The sequence below is a fragment of the Crinia signifera genome, chromosome 2, assembly GCF_055691185.1.
Source record: "Crinia signifera chromosome 2, ASM5569118v1, whole genome shotgun sequence".
Classification (NCBI taxonomy): Eukaryota; Metazoa; Chordata; class Amphibia; order Anura; family Myobatrachidae; genus Crinia; species Crinia signifera.
The window spans coordinates 312,755,675-312,778,794 of record NC_139218.1 but is presented as its reverse complement, the minus strand read 5'-3'; the positions used below and the strand labels follow the sequence as shown (position 1 = coordinate 312,778,794).

Sequence of the window (23,120 nt, the reverse complement as noted above, 5' to 3'; positions counted from 1 at the left end):
AAAGGTCAAGATCATAATCCTACTGAGAATCTGTGGCGCTATTAGAGAAATACAGTCCACACAGAAGCGTATTCAGAGGGTGGGGCCCATGTGCAGGTCACCTCCTCTCTGGCAGAGGCCACATTGCTGTAGACCAGGCATGTCCAATGTTGGCCCTCCAGATGTTTTAGAACTACACATCCCAGCATGCTTTGCAATAGTGTTATCATTCTCTAATAGCAAAACTGTGGCAAAGCATGCTGGGATGTGTAGTTTCAAAACATCTGGAGGGCCAACGTTGGACATGCCTGCTGTAGACTCTAGCTTTTTGTCAGAGCCTACGGCACATGCTCAGGTTTCCATGAACATGAGGTCCAATGCCTTATTACCGGGTTCATCTCTACTGTGCATATGTAAATCACCAGAAAAATGCCCGCTACCCCAGTAACACGGTGATTTCTGTCTGCATGCTGGCGCTGCAGGACTCTGGATGGGTAAATATATTTAGAAGGGTGCAGGGTATGTGGTATGGGCTCCCTAGGCCCAGCAACTGTGTGCATTGCACACCCTGCATCCATTATACAGTATGTACACCATTGAGTTGACAGGTGTTCTGTAATAAATGTAACCACCTGGAGCAATCTGCAAGAAAGGGGTTTAGGACGGGCAATCTATAACTGCAAAACTGGGTGGGGGTTGATCATGCAAAGGATCTTTTGTCACTGGAGGGGGAGGTGTGGGTATTTCTAATGGGAGTGTGGAAGTAATGTTGCAATGCGGAACCTGTGGACACAGGGTCATGCTGCAGAACGCTCCCTATGGACATTTCGTAAAAAAAAAAAAACACATTTTAATTTATTTTTACAAATCTTTCTAAGCAGTTTTGGTAAAAAAAAAAGAAAATTAAATAGTTTAAGTGAAAGAGCCTAGCGCTTTACGTTAAAAATACGGTCTGGAACAAGCTGTGCTAATGTCATTTGTTATAAAGACAAATCTATTGCGATAATTGAATATTTTTACAAGCCACTGCATAGAAGTACTAATGAGTGGTCACACACCCACCTACCACACAGTCTCATTCCCATACCTGCCCCATTCCTGGCAGATACAGGTCATGGCTTTAGACGGTATGCAGTTTAAATCCCGGCGGTCGGGAACCCGGTGTTCAAAATCCCGAACGCCGAAATCCCGACACTTTCTCCCCCGTGGGTGTCCACGACACCCTCGGAGGGAGAATAAATTAGTGTGCCGAGCGTAGCGAGGCACCGGGCCCGCTGCGAGGCGAGCGCTGCGAGGCGAGCGCAGCGAGCCCGCAAGTGGGGGGGGGGGGCGATCCTTGTCCCCCCCTTGTCGGGATTTCGGCGTTCGGGATTCCGGCATCGGGATTTTGAATGCCGGGATCCCGACCGCCGGCTTTTCATGCCGAATCCCTTTAGACAAAGAGTCTCTCCAGCAGAGGGATTCATTGGCTGGACGGTGCCTGGCCACTCACTGTGCACGCATGAGATTATACAAATGTCCATCATTTACCTAAAATTATTTAAAAAATCTATCCCCTCATAAGGAAAAACAGAGCATCCCAAAGGGATGCAGGGATTTTAATAAAAACCAGAACAGGCAAAATGCTGTAACTGTCCTTCACACATGGGGCACTGCATAAAATAAGCTATCCCATATTTACATTCTTAAATGTATATTTTACCGCATCAAGGTGTAGAACTGCCATAATGAATTAGAGGTGCTCACCTTGTAAAATATAGAAATTTGCTGGCTAGCAAACCAATACCAACAGCTGTATAAACCTAATATATAGACTGAGTCATTACACTAGTGAGCCCAAAAATCTTGACTTTTAATTACATTTTTCAGCCAGAAAATGAAATATGGGAAAATATGACCTGGAGGAAAAACACCCTCCAATGACAGTTGGTCTGCCATGAGCCCAGCCAGTGACTAAAACATAGTAACATAGCTGATGAGGTTGGGGGGAAAAAGCATTTGTCTATCAAGTTCAACCTACATTTGAATTATTGCAATGCATAGGTTATAATTTTAAAAAGTTTAGAATAGAATAGTAAAAGACACTCAAAGGAAGAAGTATCTATCAGCTTTAAGCTAGAATGTTGTGCTAGAATTCCGATGACCCAATAGCTGTTATATTCCTTATTGTTCCGCTATTATACATGATGGTTATCGGTTATTTCCCTGTTTTTCTCTACTAACAATCTGTCTATATAAGGGTGGATGAGCGGATGCAGGAGACTTGCCCGATTTATGTGGAAGCCGTTAGCATGACCAGATTTTAGAGAATCGCCCGGCCATTCCAGCAGATAGGCAACTAAGAAAAACAGCATTTACAGAAATTGCCAACATCCGAATGGAGATTCAATTAGCTAATCTATTTAATGAAAGGGTAAAGCTCAGAGTTTAATGCCGGAGATATCCAATTCTTCTGCTGTAAACTGGCAACTAACATCCCATAGATATCAGGTTAAATACAGTTTATTTTATTTCTCAGAACAAACAAAGTTAGAGAAATGTTATTTAAGTTAGATGGCAAATAAGTGATGATGTGTATAAAACTACGCACACTAATTAGAGGAGAACAACAATATGAATATAATAGGGGTTATCACACAATAATTTAGTATTTTAGGTGTCATTGCCACTTATGGATCTGCTGGTTTACCAGGTACCTGTCCCCTATGAGACAATTATACAGCTTTTGCGGCTGTGTACAACCACACTAAAGGCACCTGCACAATATTTGTACAGTCTGATGTGCTAGCTTTGTGGTTTCTATTGTATTAATTCAACAACTGGAACACACAAATCACACCTAAGTAGTATTTAAAAAAAAAAAAAAATTGATGTAGACAGATGGAAGTTTAAGTATATGCTGCAGCACAATTACTGTTAACGTGGCAGTGTATTCTGTCCATATAAATTATATGATTAAATAACTTTAGAAGCATCCAATGGAAAACTTCTATATGCGTTAAGTCAATAGAATAGAAAAAAACAGAACCTTTATAAAAACTTGGATATGATAAAATACATCTGTATAGTTGATCGGAACTCCAGGTAGAGGGCATATGCCTTGTTTTTGAGGTATCGATTGGTAATAAACAACACATAGAGCTGGGGTTGTACGCCAATAATAATAAAACCCCAAATCACCAAAAGATATTCATTATTCCTGCTATGGTAATTCATCCTAGGCAAGAGAGAAAAACCACTCACCATTGAGTCATGTTAAAAAAGAAAAATGCATTAACTGTATTTTCAAAGCAGGATATACTTCATGGGGGGAATTCCATTAGAATCTCTTGGGATACATGCCCAGAACTAATCAATTGCCTGCATTGCACCCAGCACTTCAGCTGGGAGATGCAATTTACGGTGACTAATTCACTGTATTTTGTTACTTAAGTATCAAGCGTGATGTGGTTACTGCTTGAGATAATGCCATGACTAGTCCTGAGACACTAGCGCAGATTTCTGCTCGCACATCAGGAGTGGGCGGCCAGATCTCTGCTAGTCACAGATTTACAGTGTGGACAACTAAAAAGTTTTAAACCACACATTGCCTCAGTATTCAATGCTCTTTTGCAAGCTGTGACGGCAAGCAGTGCTGATTACTCACGGGTCAGTATTCAACTGATCCCCCCCCCCCCTGCACGCGCCGTTTCCACCTCACTGGGATTTTTACAGCGAGGCGGAAACGGCGTGTGCAGCCGTAAAAATAGCGAGGATCGCAGCTAAATGCAGCGGGCTCCTTGCATTAGCCACGAGCCTCGCTGTTTGGGACAATTCTTGCGAGTGATGATACCACCGGAACATTGAATAGGGTGAGCGGCAATTGTGGGGGTTGAACGGTGAAGGTGGTTTGTTTTCGGCAAGCCTCGCTGTTTAACCCCCTCTTCGTCTGCAATGAATCCGGCCCAAAATACTACATCAAAAGGAGATATCAACATTCCTTATACCTATTAGAAGCACATATAATGGTCGCATCTTCTTACAGCCATAATTCATCCACTCTAGTGACCACATATTTTCCATCACTGCGACAATTACCATAATTCACTAATGTCCTAATGTATGCAGCAGTTCTTGATACATGAGGGAATCTATTTGCATTGTTATAAACCTCCCAAAAATGGCAGTTATGGAGACACATTTTAGACTTTGCTACACTTGAATATACAAAAATCACCAATACAATAAGTACCAGCTGTACTGTGAATGGGCAAGCCTTCTAATTACCGCGGGATCAAGGCAAAATTTCCCTAGCTTGTAACCTACACAGAAGAGTGGGCACGAGTATCTCTTTTCTGAGATAAAGGTCATGTGACCAGTCGAGCCCACCCCACTCTCTGGATGGGACAGATAATAACAGTCTCCACTCTTGTTCAGTAAAGAAACTAAAAAATGTAATTGTTATTTCCTACAAATTTGAACTGTAAAGGGGCCATGACCTAAATCCTAATTCTCCAGGGTTAACATGGCTGGTCTTAACTTTTGCTGATTGATGATATGAGCCTACTGCTTAATTGTGGACTGTCTGCCTCTCACTCCCTACTTCTCCTAGGAATCCCACAAAAAGATAGAAAAATAGAAATCAGGACAGAGCTTAGCCAAGCTTGGCAATTCAATTCCCTACAACAAAAGAGTTTGCAGGTCATAGATTCTCACAAACTACGTTTTTACTTTAGTTGTGTTGGTTAAAAAAGAGCACGATATAAGGCTTACACATTGAACCATATTGTTCAATGCTGCCCCAGAACATGCAGTTGTTGACGACGCAGGCAAATTTAACAGCATGTTCTGACTACAGGGGGGGGGGGGGGGAGCGATAAAGACTGGGGAGAGCACACATCTTTAACGATACTGCATACAAACTACACCAGTGGTCCCCAACCTGTAGCTCGCGAGCTACCAGTAGCTCACGGTCATAGTTTGGGAAGCTCGCCTAGCTACAGTACTGCTGTCAGCTGGGATTAAGTGCCTGAAATCAGGACTTGACTCCGGGAGCCACCACAAGGAAGGAAGAGAGAACCCGGAAGCCACTGACAGCTGCAGTGTCATTGTCCCATAGCAAACTGGAGGCTGCTCGGGGAACCGACGAAGATGCACACCACTGGTGCGAGACAGCAGAACAGCTGACACTCCCACAGAGATAAGTGGGAAGGTAGTTGGGAGTCGCTACGAGATGGAGAGGGGAACCGCTGGAAGTTGGCCAGACAGGTACGGGGACCACATGAGAAATTAGCACCAAAAAACATTTTTAGTAGCTCTTCAAGCGGTTTAATTTTTCTCAAGTAGCTCACACCCCAAATAAGGTTGGCGACCACTGAACTAGACGTTATGCATGTTAATACTGCTAACTAAATAGCTATCACACATTTTTAAATATTGCATAGTTTGCATGCATCATAAGAATATCAGCCAATCCTCAACACAAGCAATAGTAAACCCACTAGTATTTAAATTGCATTTCTTCTCATATAACATTCTATAATGGAAAAACAAGTGCTTTGTTGCAAATTAATTAGAGTGGAATTTCACCCCACAACCCAGCACAAACAAAAAACACCATAACATGGACAAATGGACTGTGTGCACACCAATAGCAGAACTATTGAAATGTTGTTGGTTGCCATGGTAAAAGCCACAGTAAATGTCTGTGAGGCATTAAACATATTTTATATCCAATGAGAATATCTTAACTTGTCCCTGGATATCTAGATTGTTTTGTATCACTTGGCAATACAAAGAAAGCTCGAAGCTTCAATACAATTTAGCTATTTAATTGGAAGGTTTAAGAAAATGCTGGGTACGCCAACACTTCTTGTTTCCATGAGAAACTGTGCTTTAAATTAAACCTTTCACTAAGCACTGTCTTTTATCTTCCACTAAAGGAACACATCAAAGACTCAAAAAGCAAATGAATTATCAATCTTTCCATGCTGGTCATAACTGCAACTAAGTTATTCATTTGAATTTTATAAAATCCCAAATAAAAGGGAGGTGGGACGCTATTCCGAAGTCTATTTTAACGACAACTTGAATGACATGCATTAAGAATTCATTACGTACAATAACTATGGAAGATTGTAATCTGCATGTGAAAATGAACGTATTCATTAGACTTCTAGCAAATAAATTATTATTAGAACAAGGCTGTTGTTATCAATACATCACCTTTCTCATTGCCAGTGGCAGTCACACTACCACTGATCGTTCCACGGCAGGATATAACTAAACTGGCTGGGGTGGAGTTGCCTATAAACAGCATTTCATAATGCATGAACTGTATTATGTATATCAAAAAAATACTTTATATTTTTAATTCTGGAATGTAAAAAAAAGTTCTATATCAGGACACCACTCTGCCCCCCCCCCCCCATGCGGTCCCGTGCGCATCTGACCCGACCAGGTGGTCGGACCGGCAGGCCGTCCGACCATCCGCTCCAAGCATACGATCCATCACAACGGATCACGTGTCCCTGCGGCTCGCACTCTGTCGGGTGTCCGTACACTGCTGCGAGACATCACAGGCAGTGTATGGGCACCTTTAGAAATGGAGACACTTCCTGCAGCAGCCCAGGAGGGACCCACTGGACAAGTGGAATGAGCTGAAATGCTTGGTAGTAGTCTCCGAGAAGATGTATAATCTTGCTTAATTGTAAGGCAAATCTAACGTGCCAGAGTCTGTTTTGAGGCAGGTCATTCTTTCTTGGAAGCAACATACAGTACCCATAAAGAATCTGTCTTCTAAAATTATGATGTCCTGTTTACGTATATACGCAAGGCTCCCACCACATCCAGAAAACATGGCTCACTCGCTAATGTTGGGACCACAATTGGTTGATTGATGTGGAATGCCGATACTTCTTTTGGAAGAAAACCCAAAAGAGTCCTGAGTTTCACTCTATTTTCATGGAAAATAGGGTGACCTAGATGAAAGGGCATGGAGATCCAACAGTCTCCTGGCTGAAGCCGAAGCTAATAAGATAATGGTCTTCCAGGTTAACCCAGTTGTAAATCCACTATTTCCAGTTTTTCAATCGTGTCTGATTTGAGAAAGGTTAAAACCAAAGACAAATCCCATGGTTCAGTTGGTGCCCTAGCAGATGGCTAAATGTGAAGGACTCCTTTGAGAAAAGTCTGAACTTCTGGTATCAGGGCTAGTCGGCAGTTAAAGAATATAGACAACGCAGACAACTGTACCTTGGGAGAACCTAATCCAAGTCCTGCCGAAAAACCTGCTTGTAGAAAACATAGGAGGAGAGACACTGAAAACTATTGTGGGAAGTTTTCACCTTTCACACCAGGACACATAGTACCTCCAAATTAAGGTGGCCATACACACGCAGATTTATCTGCAGATCTTGCTGGTTGGAACAAAGACATGATTATGGATGAGAGCAAATGAGTTGACCATTTGCTTGGAAATGCTGGAAAACTGCACAAACTGTCACTCATCCATAACCATGTTTTTGTTCCAACCAGCCAGATCTGAAGATAAATCTTACTAGTGTATGGGCACCTTTAGATAATTGGCTGAAGTGAGTTCCTTTCAGAACTAAAGGTGCCCCATACACTGCCTGCGACGTCTCGCAGCAGTGTACGGACACCCGACAGAGTGCGAGCCGCCGGAACCTTCCCGGCGGCAGGGACACATGCGATCCGTTGTGATGGATCGCATGCGTCCCTGCTTCCCGCCCGCCCCAGAATGGGGACCGCGCATCGAACCCGACTGCATGTCAGGGAGAGGCGATTTGGTCCGATTTAACAGGCTGATTGGTCGCAATCGACCGAAATCGGACCAAATCGCCTCGATGTATGGGGGCCTTTAAGCATAGTTGGTATAACCACTTTTGGTATACCCTGCTTACTTGGATTCAATAGCCACGCTGTTAAAACACAGGCCCTGTAAGTCTGGGTTTAACAAACGGTCTTTGCTGTAACAGATCTTCTTGCAGTTGAAGCATACATGGGTCATCTATTAGAAGCAGCCCTAGGTCACTGTACCAGGCCCTGAGGGGCCAGTCTAGAGCCTCTAGATTGACTGACGTGGACTCCATCTTGAACAGTTTGAGTAGCCTTGGAATCAGTGGAAAAGGAGGGAAGTAGTATACCAAGACTCATTTCAAGGAAATGCCAAAGCATCGACTACCATTGCTGCTGGGTCCTTTGCACAAGAACAATTGAGCGGGAGCTTGTGGTTCAATATGGACACATGGCGTTCCTTGCTCAAGGCAGGTGGCTGACATGACAAGATGTCAGCGCCTGCTCCCAATTCGGCTCCGTTCAGACTGACTTATCCGCGAACGGCAGAAAAATCATTCAATGGGGAGCGATATAGTGCGTCTAGTGTGTATGCACTATATCGTTAATGATGCACACTCCTTATACCCCCCCTCCCCAGTGTAGTTTATACATGCAGTTAAATGTTGCCTCTCTCATCAGGGACAGCATGCTCCTAGATGTGGCCATTGACTGATATCATTAACGATAATATACAGTGTGTTTATGCTAAATGGTTTGTCCTGGGGCATAGGCAGTGCATGGGCAAAATAGTTAATGTAATCTAATAGTGTGCACACACCTTAAATGCGCACTAGCAGGGTCCTTTACCTTTTGCCAAAGAATCAATTTGACACAGGGCTTACAGCAAGGTTTTAGCTTAGCACTATTTAATTACAGTCCGCAGTAAGCCCACAACTAGCACAAGAGGCACTTAATGCATATTTTTGTTTGCACCCTCCTGAGGTGCACACAGTAATCTGCATAAGTTAGGGTTTTCGTGGTTAGATGCAGTCTAACTGCACAGATCCTCACATTCCTGGAGCAAAAATGCTTCTACATTTTTACAGTATGTAATTTAAGCACTGTAATTATGTCTTTAGGTAACATTATGCACGTCTTAAACATGCAATTTGTGTATTTTTTTTATCTCTATTTGAAGCATGAAGGTAGCAGCCAAGAAAGAGGTCGAAGTATTAAGTGACGTTAAACTTCATCAGCATATGTCTTTGCATTTTCACTGCGATACAGAATGAAATAAGGATCGTAGATAGGATTCTTTTTCCTTTAATTAAGTGAGAGGTAAGCCAACTCAACAATTTTGTTGAAACATTCTTAATATCCATAGATGTTCTGGTACTTTACAGTTACCTGGATACCTAAAGATACCTTTATAGGAGTCACCACCACCCCCCCCCCCCCCACACTCTCTAATACATCCTTATTTCTTACATGCACCCAGAAGGGATTACTTCAACACCAAGAACAAATCAAAAGGAGTCCCATAGACTTTAATAAGGATTTATTTTATACTGTTTTTAGGAAATGTATAGCTAGGTTAACCAGACAATAACACCATCTTCCACCAGAACTACCAGTTTCTACTACAAAGATGTTGGGAATAAATCCTATAGAGCCAAGGAGGGGAAGCTGGTGTCTGACATGCCTTAAATGTCCATACTTTCCATATGTGAATGGTTAAGAATGTTGCTTACTGAACAGAACTAACTTGCCATGCATTATACCGAAAGCATGCTCCCACAGCAGTGGTGTCTAGAATCACTTTGTCATTTTGCCCATGGGCATCCTATACCCCACCCATCTGTACTCATGTAGGAGTTTCACCCCCACTAGCTCCCTGTAGCAAGTATAGAGGGGGCAAAAAAAAAAAAAATTATTTATATATATATATATATATATATATATATATATATATATATATATATATATATATATATATATATATACATACACACACACACACACATATATATATATATATATATATATACACACACACACATTAATTTGCATATTCAGGTAACACTATACAAATGTTATCATATATGATTAATGATAATCGATATGACTCCAATTCTAATGTCACAAACAGATGTGTATTCTATGTCTAGCACTACAAAAACAAAAGAAAGTGCAACAGTGAGTAGTGCTGAGGAGGGTGGAGGGAATACACATGTTCCTATACACAGTGACATGTAAATGCTTCCTCTCCCATTTGGATTGCTGCTATTTCGCTGTGTGCATAGCGCATACGCCACCTACTGCATACCCGAGCTGACCGTCTCGGGCGATGCTGGCAGCATTTTCATTCCTCCACCAGAGCAAATCTGAGAGCGGGTCATTGTATCATTTTACTATGAAAGCAACCAGTTGCCTGTACAGCATCAGCTAGAGACTCAAAACCCGGGCAGCAGCTGCAGCTAAGGAGCCCGGGTGCAGCCATCAGCGGGTCCAGAACCCTGGGCAGCAAGAGCCAGCCCCTGGTGAGACCCGGAGCACAGGCAGCATCTAATGGGACCCGGAGCTCGTGCAGCAGCAGCCACGGAGAACCGGAGCCCGGGCAGCAGCAGCTGCTGAGGAGACCCGGAGCCCAGGCAGCAGCAGCCGCCAAGGAGACCCGGAGCACCCGCGCAAAAGCCCAAGTAAAGGAGACCTTGAGCCCCCGCGCAGAAGCTTAGGAGACCCGGAGCCCGGGCCGGGCAGCAGCTGGCGCTGGAGACGCACAGGATGGAACGCGGCAGAAGCCAAAAGAGGGAGAAGGAATGCGACGACAGATGCCCCGGCAGCGAGGACGGGCTCCCGGCCAGCACGAACTGCAAGTCGCCTCTGGTCACCCTGAACGTAGGCGGCTACCTGTACATCACACAGCGGCAGACGCTGGCCAAGTATCCCGACTCGTACCTGGAGGGGGTGATGAGCAGGAGGATATTCTGCCCCATAGACGCGGACGGACACTACTTCATAGACAGAGATGGGCTACTGTTCCGGCACGTCCTGAACTTTCTCCGGAACGGGGAACTCCTGCTGCCCGAGGGCTTCCAGGAAAACCAGCTGCTGGCGCACGAAGCGGAGTTTTTCAAGCTGAAGACGCTGAACGAGGCGGTGAGAGCCCGCTGGGAACGGGAGCAGCAGGCGGCCCGGGAGACCACCTTCCTGGAGATCACCGATAACCACGACCGCTCCCAGGGGCTGCGCATCTTCTGCAATGCCCCCGACTTCATCGCCAAGATCAAGGCTCGCATCGTGCTGGTGTCCAAGAGCCGGCTGGACGGCTTCCCCGAGGAGTTCTGCATCTCCTCCAACGTCATCCAGTTCAAGTACTTCATCAAGTCGGAGAACGGCACCCGGCTGGTGCTGAAGGAGGACAACACGTTCGTCTGCACGCTGGAGACGCTGAAGTTTGAGGCCATTATGATGGCGCTGAAGTGCGGCTTCCGTCTGCTCACCAGCCTGGACTGCTCCAAGGGCTCCATCGTGCAGAGCGATGCGCTCCACTTCATCAAGTGACTGCCAGGCGAGGGGCGGCCACACAGCGCAGCAGCAGCAGCACCTTGTGCAGGGCTCAGGGGCTAGCGCCACAGGATCAGGGGGTACTCCATAATACGGCGTTACACGGACACACATGGCTCAGACGTGATCTCCATGCAGCACCAGACACATAGGGATTACAGTATGAGGGAACCTGCACCTTTCTGCTCCGGATACAATGACTGTATGTACAGTAATATGTGATCACTGTCTGGGTTGGCTAAGCAGGCACTCAGGCTGCATATGAGGCATTTTCCTTTACACGGATCCTGGTAGTTTTTTTTCTAAAGGTTTTCTAGAGATGATTCATTTCTAAGTGATTTTTCTGTGCATGAATTTCCAGGGTCCTACGATGTGACTGTTACACACTACACTGCATGCTTACACTGAGGGTTACCCGAGGTAAGAAGCCAGTACTGTATCTGCTGAGGGGAAACAGAACTGCTCTGCTTTATTCCACTACTTACGGGTCTAGCTGTAGGAAATTTTCCTTGGTTTTGGATTTTCTATAAGTAAAAATAGGGACCTGCAGCTGCTGCTGCTGGGACTACCGGCAAGTGTATGGAGCTGTCCCACCCCAGTGCTACAGCCACAGGTGAAGGGTAGCATTATTAAGGGGAGAAAAGGTTGGACTATTCTGTTTGAAAAGTAGTAAATGTAGCCATGGACTATAAAGAATGTGTCACAAGTATGTGTATATTTATATCACCAATATAATCAATAGCAATCTAACTACTCATTGGTAAATAGAATGTAAAGGTGGCCATACATCAGAAAGACCTGATTGTGTCCAACTTTCCCTTTTCCACCCGCAGTCCTTGGTGGTTTTTGAACACACAATGTACTCAAAACCAGTCATACAATCCAGCTGCTGCATATGCCTGGTCATCTCAGCATCGATTGTATGCACCTAACCTGTCTGAAAACTGCCACTCAAATGACGCTGGTTGTATGAGCTGTCAAATGACTGATTGCATGTGCTTTAAAGTGCAATCGGCTCCCAATCCCGACTGATCAACTGATGCAGCACATCTGATCAGAGGACCAATCCTCCAAACTGTGGGACCACGCATTGCATGATTGTGTGCACACAATCGGTCATACAACCTGTCCAGATTATACAATTGGGTACAATATCCTTCTGGTGTATGGGGGGCTTAAAGAGCTGTCAGTATGGCAAAGGCAGGAAGCTGTAGCAAGCTACACCACCAACGTCAGTGAGGTATAGTGTAACTACAGCTGGACTGTGTGTGATCGCTTTATCACAGGGGTTCCCAATCTTTTTTGATTCACAGCACCCTAGAGTATAAAAAAAAATTCACGGCTCCCCTAGGCCAAATTTTTTTTTATTAGATTGGGTTTATATGCGATTCTTAGGATCAGTTATGTGGTAAAGGGCAGGATTTGCTTCTGTTTATACACATTTTATAATTGCCAGCCACCAGCACTTGTTTTGCTCATAAATAATTAGCCATTAATAATTTTAATTGGTCCTGGACCACCAACCCAGGGCACCCCTGCAAGTGTCCCGAGGCACCCCAGGGAGCCACGGCACACAGTTTCGGAACCACTGCTTTATCATCTCACACTGAGACAGGAGCATTTACATGCATTGATGTAGCAGCAGAGATCTATGCAGTCATTTGTAAACCACATAGACAGTATAATACAGTACATACTACATCCATCATAGACCTTATTAAGATACAGTTTTCTATTTGGCTCAGTGATCCTTAATGTAGTATACAGTATGTCTAGTCTCTAGTTACAAAATAAAGTACCTTTCCCTGCATGTAGTATGGGTTATATATACTAAGCAATGGGTTTCCAACTCCATGGTTTTTGCCTGCCATTTTTAATAGGACAATACTAGTAATTGCAAAATCAGGCTTGTTTTGCAATAAATATCATTGCCTTTTTAAATCAGGCAGGGTAAATTGAAGAATAATCATGGGTTTTGAAATTCATTGCTTCGGCATTATTCCTGGCTATGAACAGAAGCTAGACAAAACCATATATTGCTTCTAAAATAACAAAGCATTTCCATAATGAATAAAATGTAAATTCAATGCAGCATCATTGCTTCCCTTGAGTACACACTTATCTATACAATGCCTACATGCTGAGAGATATTGTGAGTGAATCTTGTACAGGTATAAGTGATGGCAGATTTTGGGGGGCTTAACAGGAGATGCTGGACTTCAAAAGAGGAGGGAAGATATGTGGAAGTAAATTATAGTGGCAGTAACAGCCCCCCTCTCTCACCCTGGGGGAGATTCTCTAAGCTAAAAATACGGTAAATACCCGGTTATCGGGTTTTTACCGCATTTTGGGATGCACTAAGCATACCCCGCCGGGTTACCGCAGCAGGGGGCATCACCAGAAAAATCTGGTGATGCCCTATAGAAGCCTATGGGCTTCTACCGCATCCCACCGCCGCCCCGCATCGCCCCCTCACCTGTGTCCGGGCAGCACAGAGCATTGCTGCCCGGACCTGTGACCTCCTCCCTGCACTTATCCTCTTCCGGGTGCAGGGAGGAGGAGAGCACGGCAGCAGCAGCGCCGGGTGTGTGAGGGAGGGGGGAGCCGCCGGGACCAGGCGACTCACCGCAAAGGACAGCTCTTAACACAAGAGCTGTCCTTTGCCATAATTATCGCATATGCGATAATCCACTGTTAGATATATTACTCACCGAAACAAATGGAAAAAAACAAAAACACAGCACTAACTATATATTGATGGTCATCCATTTTCTGTGATTGAGTGACCTGTGGGACAATCAAAATGCAGGGGCGGTGCTTCGCGGGTGTCAGGGGTGGAGCTATGCTCAGTGTCCCGGCACTTTAGGGAAAAAGCAAAAACAAAACTATTCATTTAGGCTTTACATTGATGGTGGGAAACCATCTGGTTCTCCCCCATCGATGGCAAAACTATTCGACCATAAACCATCGATGATTTTTAATCATCGATGGTCGATGGACATCCCTAGATCTCAGTCTCCATTATTATCAACGAGGAATAAGATCAGACTACTGTGTACCAAACCCTGTTTATACCATCTTAGGATGGTTGCAGGAGCATCAGCCTATAAATGGCTTAAAATGATCCTGCAATGGTCAGAAATGGGAGGTCATATGAGTTATTTCATGGATTTCTACCCAACCTCACAATTCCATAGAACCTTCTTACACACGGAGCTACTGTATTTTTTTTTGCACAATGTGTACAGAACTAACAGGGGCTTCACTAAGGGTCAGGCTGGGTACATCGTACAGCGCAGATGAGTGCTTCTCCGATCAGCAGAGTAATCACAAAGTTTATCCAGCTTAAGCTGCTCATCACACCTGATAAAATTCAGTAGTGTAACTAGTACAAGTAATCCACTGCAAAACTGTGGGTATGTTCAAATAAATCTTCTTTTACCATGTTCTTAACAAGCAGATGAGGTAACCTGTGGCTTCAGATAATTCTTGTGCCTAACAAGTAAAGGGTTCTGGTGGTTGATTTTAGGCCAAACAATTTCCTAGCATAGGGCTTTATTCAGATCTGAGCTCAGTACAAATTTGTTTGGAAAATGGGCAAAACCATGCTGCACTGCAGGTGGGGCAGATGTAACCTGTGCAAAGAGAGTTACATTTTGGTGGGGTGTGCTGAAAATGAAATCTAAATTGCAGTGTAAAAATAATGCAGCCAGTATTTACCCTGCACAGAAACAAAATAACTCGCACAAATGTAACTCTCTATCCATGTTACATCTGCCCCACCTGCAGTGCACATGGTTTTGCCCATTTTCCGAACAAATTTGTACTGAGCTCAGATCTGAATAAGGCCCATAGTCTGGGTACAGCTGTTCTCTTAATATGAAAACAGAATGATCACCACCCATGCTGGAGCATTTCACTCCTTAAAGGAGGGAAATGTAACCATCCACAGTGATGGTGTTAGATGCTGGAGCCTGAGGTAACGGTTATCCATATGCTATGGCCTTCTCTGTCACCTTATCTATACACAATCTAGCATTATCACCTAGCACAGTGGAACAATGAAAAAAGTGACCTCTACATACACTATACAATAAAATAAAAAATTACAATAAATTACATTTACTAATGTGGCAGATATACCTAAGATTGTGTGTGTCATGTTATATTTATATAGCTAGATAGGAGATAGATACATTCATACCAGCACCCAAGAAGGAAAACTAAGTGGGGGACGCACTGCTGCCCGGGGTGGGGTGTTACTTACCAGTCACCCGCCGCACCGCCAGGCTGAAGTCCGCTAGCGGGTGTCACCCACCAGCGACAAGCGGACTCAGCTCTGAGCTTGGTACAAAGAAGGGCAGCATAGCCCAAAACAAATATGGTCGCCGCATAGTAGGATGACCATAACCAGCACCGGCCCTGGTAGCATGGTCGGCAGCCCATCCATGTAGAAATTTGGACCGGCCCACCGGGAAATGGCCCGGTTTCCCGGCGGGCCAATTCGCCCGTCACTAACATCTGAGAGTATTGTAAGAAGGATCACTAAAGCAATTTATTTCACACAACTATTGACTATGGACATGCAGTATTTACAGTTGTACGAACATTGTTACAGCATTGTGTGTTCATGTACAGTGTGTGGGTGTTCCATGAGCCTTTTTTAGAACGATGATTAAAAGTCAACTTTGAACTGATAAGAGTGCCCCTACACAAGTTCTCTCTCTTATCTATATAATATATATTATCTATATAGATTTCTATCTTCTCCCCTAATGCTTGAGAGCACAGCCGGTAATGCTATATTTTTTTTTAACACATTATATAACACTCTTTTACTTGGGTGATATTTATCTTGACATGCCAATTTACCTTTACACATTTAATTACAAAATGCTTCGTTAGTTCTAGCAATTATGAAGGACAAAGCCAAAAATCACACAAAAAACATGTAACGCTGTTCTAGTGAAGGTTAGTCTGCAACATAAAATTCATGCCCTCACTCCACCAAAATAAGCAAAAACATTGATTTAAGATACTCCAGTTATTACCAGTTTAATGTTACAATTAAAGACACAAAACTGAAAATATCCGTGTTATTCATAAATAGTTAATAGGACTGCTGGCAACAAGATTTTGTAATGGTCAGATGTGCTCGTTATAGACCAGTGATCTGTTATCAGGCATCTCTGAGCCTCCACTTATGACTTCCAAATCCACATTACTTTATATCAGGGATGGGGAACCTTTGGCCATCCAGCTGTTGTGGAACTAACATCCCAGCATGCCCTGCAACAGTGGTAGCATGGCTACATAGCAGAACTAAGGTAAAATGTTCCCCACCCCTGCTTTATATACTTGTTATATCGGTGTTAGCACCTGCTTAAAAGGTCTAATTATATTTATTACAGATAAGCATTTCATTTTTTGAGGAAATTGTTTAGATTTAGCCAATTATTAAAATAAAAGGGTAATGTGTGACCTTTTTGAAGGTTAAAGGGCCACTCATGTGGCACCTGAAGTGTGTCAGGTTGCCTATCACTGACCTAGAACACTTCAGTAACTGGATACAAGTGTAAGAATACTATAGTCCTCTGAAAAACAAGACAAAATACTTGGATGGCCTATAAGCAAGTCACTACAAATACCCAATTCTTATTAGTATCTCACAGAACTCCTAAAGTTCAGTATATATGGGACGATGTTCTCTAATTATAAAACCTGCAAATTAGCATTGAATATATAAAACTGGTAGATCTAATTTTGCTGTAGACACATTTAAGGGCAGACCCTGCCAAATCCATTTGTTAGTTATCCAAATAGAACTGTAAATCTAAACTATGAAGTCTAAACAGAAGTTGGAACAGGTTCAACGCACTTCTTTGGTAATGAATTACAGCAAACAATAAGAGGATTTGGCAGACGCTAGAGTCAAGCAAGTTTTAAAACAGAACTAAAAACGCAAACAAACATGTACTGCTAAACTTTGTCTTCTGTACAAATGGCATCTTGCAATGGAGTGTTTAGGTACATGGTCATATCTGTGTATAGAGTAGGTGACATTCTAACCAATGCAATATCCCTCAAATGCCTAACAATGGAGGAGAGTGCTGCTGAACAGACTAGGAACAGTGTGCCACCAGTGCTGCAGAAAGCACTGAACTTTGATAGGCTGTGTGTATTTGAATGTGTGTCACTTAGTTCATGGGATTTGGTGAAGATGTTAATGGCGATTGGAGGTGTCCATAGGATATTTGTATTTACTTTTCCCATTTACTATAATAAAGTAACATAACTGTAGCAAGGTTTTAACACTTTAAAACTGTATAAATGGATTACCTGGCTACTCAAAACATGCATGAACCAGATAATTATCCATTGACTAAATTCCCAAGTGTGTTATAAGTGTAGAGCAGGCATTCCCAAACACGGTCCTCAAGGCACACCAACAGTGCAGGTATTAGTGATATCCAGGATTCAGCACAGGTGGTTGAATCAAATTAGCTCAGGTACTAATTAAGTCACCTGTGCTGAAGCCTGAATATCAACTAAAACCTGCACTGTTGTTGACGACCGTGGTTGGGAATGCCAAGTTTGTGCATTTGAGCAGACTTTTAAGGATACTATAAATTATGGTTATTGGTCTGAGCATGTTGCATTATGGGATATGGGAAAGTTTGCTGTAAAAAAGTTAAGAACTTCTTGTGGGCTTTTTGTTTTTTAAACAAGTGCCTCAGCAATACTACACTCCACTGTCCCAGTACATCTTATGACCTATGTCAATGAGAACACAGTACGAGTCATCCCCATGTGAGGAGTTGGCTACGGTTCAGAAAAAGCTAACATTTGCACATATTCCACAGAGCCGTCTTGGCACAAAATTTAAATTTTTTTATGCAATCTGAATATTGGTTTGCTCCCATTCCAAAAATATTAAGTTAAGCAATGTTTTGAAGATAAAATAAAGGGATTTCAAAGGTTTCTAGGGCAAATGCGATTATTTGCAATTATTACATTGACTCTGGATACCTAATAATGCAAAAATAGGCTTAAATCTATGTGAGATTGAAGATGGCGTGTCCATAGCAACCAGATTCTTTAGCAGCTTCTAGAAGATAGATAGAATCAGATTGGTAGCTATGGGCAACATCCCATCTCCAATAGAATGTCTATCTTCATACATTTACCTGTGTGAATGTCTCACAGACCGTCCTTCAGTCATGCAGTAAGTTACCATTTACAGGGTTCGGTCATGCTCTTCAAGCCAGTTGGCAGAGTAATCATTGAAAGCGTTGGCAGTTATCCTGCATTTCCCCCTCCTTAACCTGGGTAGATACAAAGGGCCTGATTCAGATCTGTTTGCTAGGCTGCATATACTCGCAGCCTACTGAAAAGGTCAGCAACGCCGCACCCTAGCATGCAAGGGATGTGTAGGATAACACATCGCCATGCATGCAGCCGAAGGGGAGAGAAATCATTCGATGGTCACCGACCATAAAGGGGGCAGGGAGCGCTGGCATTATATGACATCAGCCACCCAAGACAGCGAAAGTAGACGATGACAGCGCTCAGTAAACTTAAATATAAAAGCAGCCCTTGCTGTGGTATAGAAAGCAACACCAACTGTCCAAACAGCCTAGTACAACCAGTATAGTGAAAAATGTGTGTAACCAAGCAAGATAAGCGCTTATTATACTCAGATGTACAAGCTGGACCCCTTTTCCTTATTATTTTTCTTTTTCAATAAGGCAGTGGTGCTCAAACTATTTTGCTCTGGGACCCCCTCAGACAATAAAAATGATTAGTGGATCCCAGCAAGTTACTACCGAATGGCCGCCACATGTGTGGTCAGTGAAGTTATTGCTTTTGTGACAGGGAGGTAATGGGGGGGGGGGGGTGGAAAAGGGTGACAGGGGGATGGAAGAGGGAAGCAGTGGGTGTTTACTTAATGGAGTTATACCCTGTCCCCCTCCACAGACACATTAACCTGATGATCAGCAACATAGAGTCGTGACCCCATGCTGAGGTGGTCGGGAGCCACTTTGGGGTCTGGACCCACAGTTTGAGAACCGCTGCAATAAGGTAATGGAACAGGGGTAAAGTAATAAGATAAACAGTCATTGAAAAGTGCAAGTGACTACATAAAGTGCATATTAAAGTGCATGATCCTAGCTAGCAACAGGGGAACGGCCAGCGTTTTATGGGCGCCCCCATGAAAATGTTAGTTGTACCCCTGCTGCCAGCCCTCTTCCCTCCCCTGTGAACACCTCGGCAAGTGCAATACTCACCGAAGGCAGTCGCCAACCATCGAATGACTTCTAAAGGTGCTCGCAAATCTAAGACATGCTCTGGTGTCTAATATTTGTGGCTACCTAGTACGGGAACAAGGCATTCAGTTATGTCAGCTGCCCACTCTCTGCACCCATGGAAAGGGTGTGGCCACATAAAAGTACCAATTCACATTATGCCACACACCATAATGCCCAATACACATTACACCACACACCGTAATGCCCAGTACACATTACGCCACACACCATAATGCCAAATGGATTCAGTATTGAATCCCGGCGGTCGGGATCCCGGCGTTCAGAATCCCGACGCCGGAATCCCGACAGCCGAAATGCCGACAAGGGGGGGACGTGGATCGCCCCCCTTGCGGGTTCGCTGCGCTCGCCACGCAGCGGGCCCGGTGCCTCGCTACGCTCGGCACACTAATTTATTCTCCCTCCAGGGGTGTCGTGGACACCCCAGGAGGGAGAATGTGTCGGCATTTCGGCGGTCGGGATTCCGAACGCCGGGATCCCGACCGCCGGGATTTTAACTGCATCCCTGCCAAATACACATTATACCACACACTGTAATGCCCGGTACATATTAAACCACATAAGTGCTGCTTACCTACATGCTTGTTGCAGGAGTTACATGCTGGATGCAATGGGGGGGGGGGGATTTCATGCTCGTTGTGAAAGCTGAGACGCCACTCAGAAGAGTAGGTGAGTGGGCTGTCTGCGCGGTGGGGGACGAGCAGCTGATGGAATAGCCAACACGCTGCTCTGAGCTGTGCCACATTCAGTCCCCCGCCACGCTTACCTCCGCTGCTGAGAGCGGCTGTCAGCTTTTACAGACGCATCCTGTCCAGTCCCGTACCCGCTCTCAGCAGCGGACTGTTCTTACACAGCATGGCAGGGGCGGCGGCTTTAGAAATTAAAAAAATGTGCAGTGTGCATGTGACCTGTAAAACAAGCCACTTGTGATTGGCTGCCGGCGGCCACTGCACAATGATTGGTTCCTGGCGGCCACTCTAGTGATTGTCTCACAGCTGCAGCACAACGCATCCCCGGGGACCCCTTCAGTTTGAGAAACTGAGTTCCTGGTGACAAATTTAGAGTAAAATACGCGCTACAGTGTGTTTTTGCGAACCCTGCTGACTATCAAACAATGAAGAAAACGTATGTATGCTCAATGTCGTTAACGATGCGCACTCCCGCACATCATTAATGACCCCACCCCCGGACATCTGTGCCCGCAGCTCAATCTGACTATATCATCAGCGACTGAATGCACAGGTACAGACCCAGTAACAGATTAAGGAAAATGTATTAAATCTGGTGAAGAAATAAAGTGGAAGGTGATAACGCACCAGCCAATCAGCTGTGTTTAAAAAATGACAGTAAGGAGTTGATTGGATGATGCATGATCACCTTCCACTTTATCTCTTCACTAGACTTAATACATATGCCCCATTGTTCTGTGTTTATGCACTATATGATTTGACTATGGGCACCACAGATAGTTAATTATATCGGCGGTACCGCGGGTCGTCTAATGTTTACGGGGCTTAACTTTTAAAATCAGAAGAGCAAAAATATGTAATCACCACCAAGTACAAAATCACAACTAGGGATACAATAATTATGCATATTTAATAGGGCATTCCAAAACTGAATTCAATCAAGGATTACTGGTTTATTGTATCTTTATCAACAACATTCATATCAGAAATACTGATAGCAATACACAACCAAGTCCTTGGATTTTATTCATGAGGTAGAGTGGAATTTTATGTTCTCCCTGCATTATCCCTGGTGCTATAGTTTCCTCTCATAGTACAAACACACACTTGTAAGTTAATTGGCCCTGATGTGCGTTTACTTTTTGTGTGCCTGTTAGAGGAATTTACTTGTAAGATTCTCAGGATTGATGTGCTTGAATTAAAAGGGGTTGATTGTACAATACAATATACACTGACGTGACAGAAGTCATGAGTGGCGCAGCTCATGGCAAGGCAAGTTCAAACATGGAATTATAGTGGGTACCACAGAGATAGAACATTCCATTTCCGAATATGTGCAAACATTCCTCAATCTACAGTGTCATGTAATTACCAGGAGTACCTCATTGATTACCCACTGTGGTGCTTAATGATCGTAACCCCCGGCATCTGACCAGAATTGTCCATGGTAAAAGACAAGAGAAATTGGCTTAAATCAAATCCCCTGCAGCAAGTACTAAACTTATAAACAGGTCAGCAGAATTCTTTAGCTTCCATTGCATATGGGAGAAGACCCACTACAGTGCCCCTGTAACATCACATGAACTTGTGATATTGTTATTTGGCCCCTGGAGGACTAGTAGCAACATGTGGCATGGGCCAATGAGTTTGGGTGTGGCACAGACTCCACAAGGCCATCAAACTCTGTTGTCAACAAGGCACTGTGCTGGCTGGTGGTGGTACCATTCTGGTGTAGAGGGGGTTTCCACAAGGCATGGGTTTGTTCGCTGGTCTGTCTGAACAAGTCATTCACCAGTAACTGTTACACTACATTGCTTGACGACCAATTGTAGTGCTTCATGGACTGTGTGTGCCGCAGAACAATTGGAAACTGAATCAAGGGGTATTCTATAGAGTTCTAACAGCATCTGTCAACATCTCTCCGAAGGTCTTTTATTCACACGTGGAAACAATGCCATGTTGAGTTGCTGCACTTTTCTAAGATATAGTGTCATACACGATACTATGCACCTATTCCATGACTTTTGCCATTCAGTGTTTATGTGTAATAGAATGCAAAACCTGCTTTTACTGGGTTCAGTTTTGTATAGATACAAGGTATTGTCCATATGACCATGGTGACAAATAAATGTAAAAGATAGGAGTACATTATTCACAAATCCACTTTCTAAGCAGGCAGTACAGTTGTCTAATGTATTGTGATCAGTCTAACACTGAATGCAAAATCAACATGAGAGATAGGCACGGCAATTTCTAGTAAGACACACCTTTGATTGTCACACACAGTAAGATATCTCTCTACACTGTGTGTGTGTGTGTGAGATATATATATCTATCTATATATATACACACATACACACACATACACACACACTACATACATATATACACACACACACACACACACACACACTTTGAAGTACTTGTTTTCCACATAAATATGTGCACAGCAAAATTGCTGATCGGATCATATTGACCTAGGCAGCGGTGGGCCGTTATAAATATTCAGGAGAATTACTAGGAGTGTGAATAGGTCATGCACTGGCAGCAGAAGGTCATTTTCTGTGACAAATTACCAGCTTTACATACATTGGAATAATCATAGGAGTTAAGTGTCCCGGGAACTTCCAACCATAGCCAATGTAAATGACGCCTAATGCATTTATGTCACCAAGCGGGAGGGGCACCGTTTTATAGCTCAATTATCGCAAGGATCATTTGTGTACTAATAACTATACACGGTGTCGGCTTTGCTATTATCGTTAGACTTGTCAGCAAGGCA

General features: G+C 43.7%; 2 protein-coding genes across 2 annotated transcripts in view; one reads left to right on the top strand and one right to left on the bottom strand.

The window, feature by feature from the left end:
- GTF2F2 (general transcription factor IIF subunit 2) overlaps positions 1-23,120 on the bottom strand; it is a 171,485-nt gene that overhangs the window by 92,179 nt on the left and 56,186 nt on the right. The window lies entirely within an intron of this gene.
- On the top strand, positions 10,020-13,409 carry KCTD4 (potassium channel tetramerization domain containing 4). The gene has a single exon (XM_083168960.1). The coding sequence runs from the start codon at positions 10,540-10,542 to the stop codon at positions 11,317-11,319; it is 780 nt and encodes a 259-aa protein (XP_083025086.1). The 5' UTR covers positions 10,020-10,539; the 3' UTR covers positions 11,320-13,409.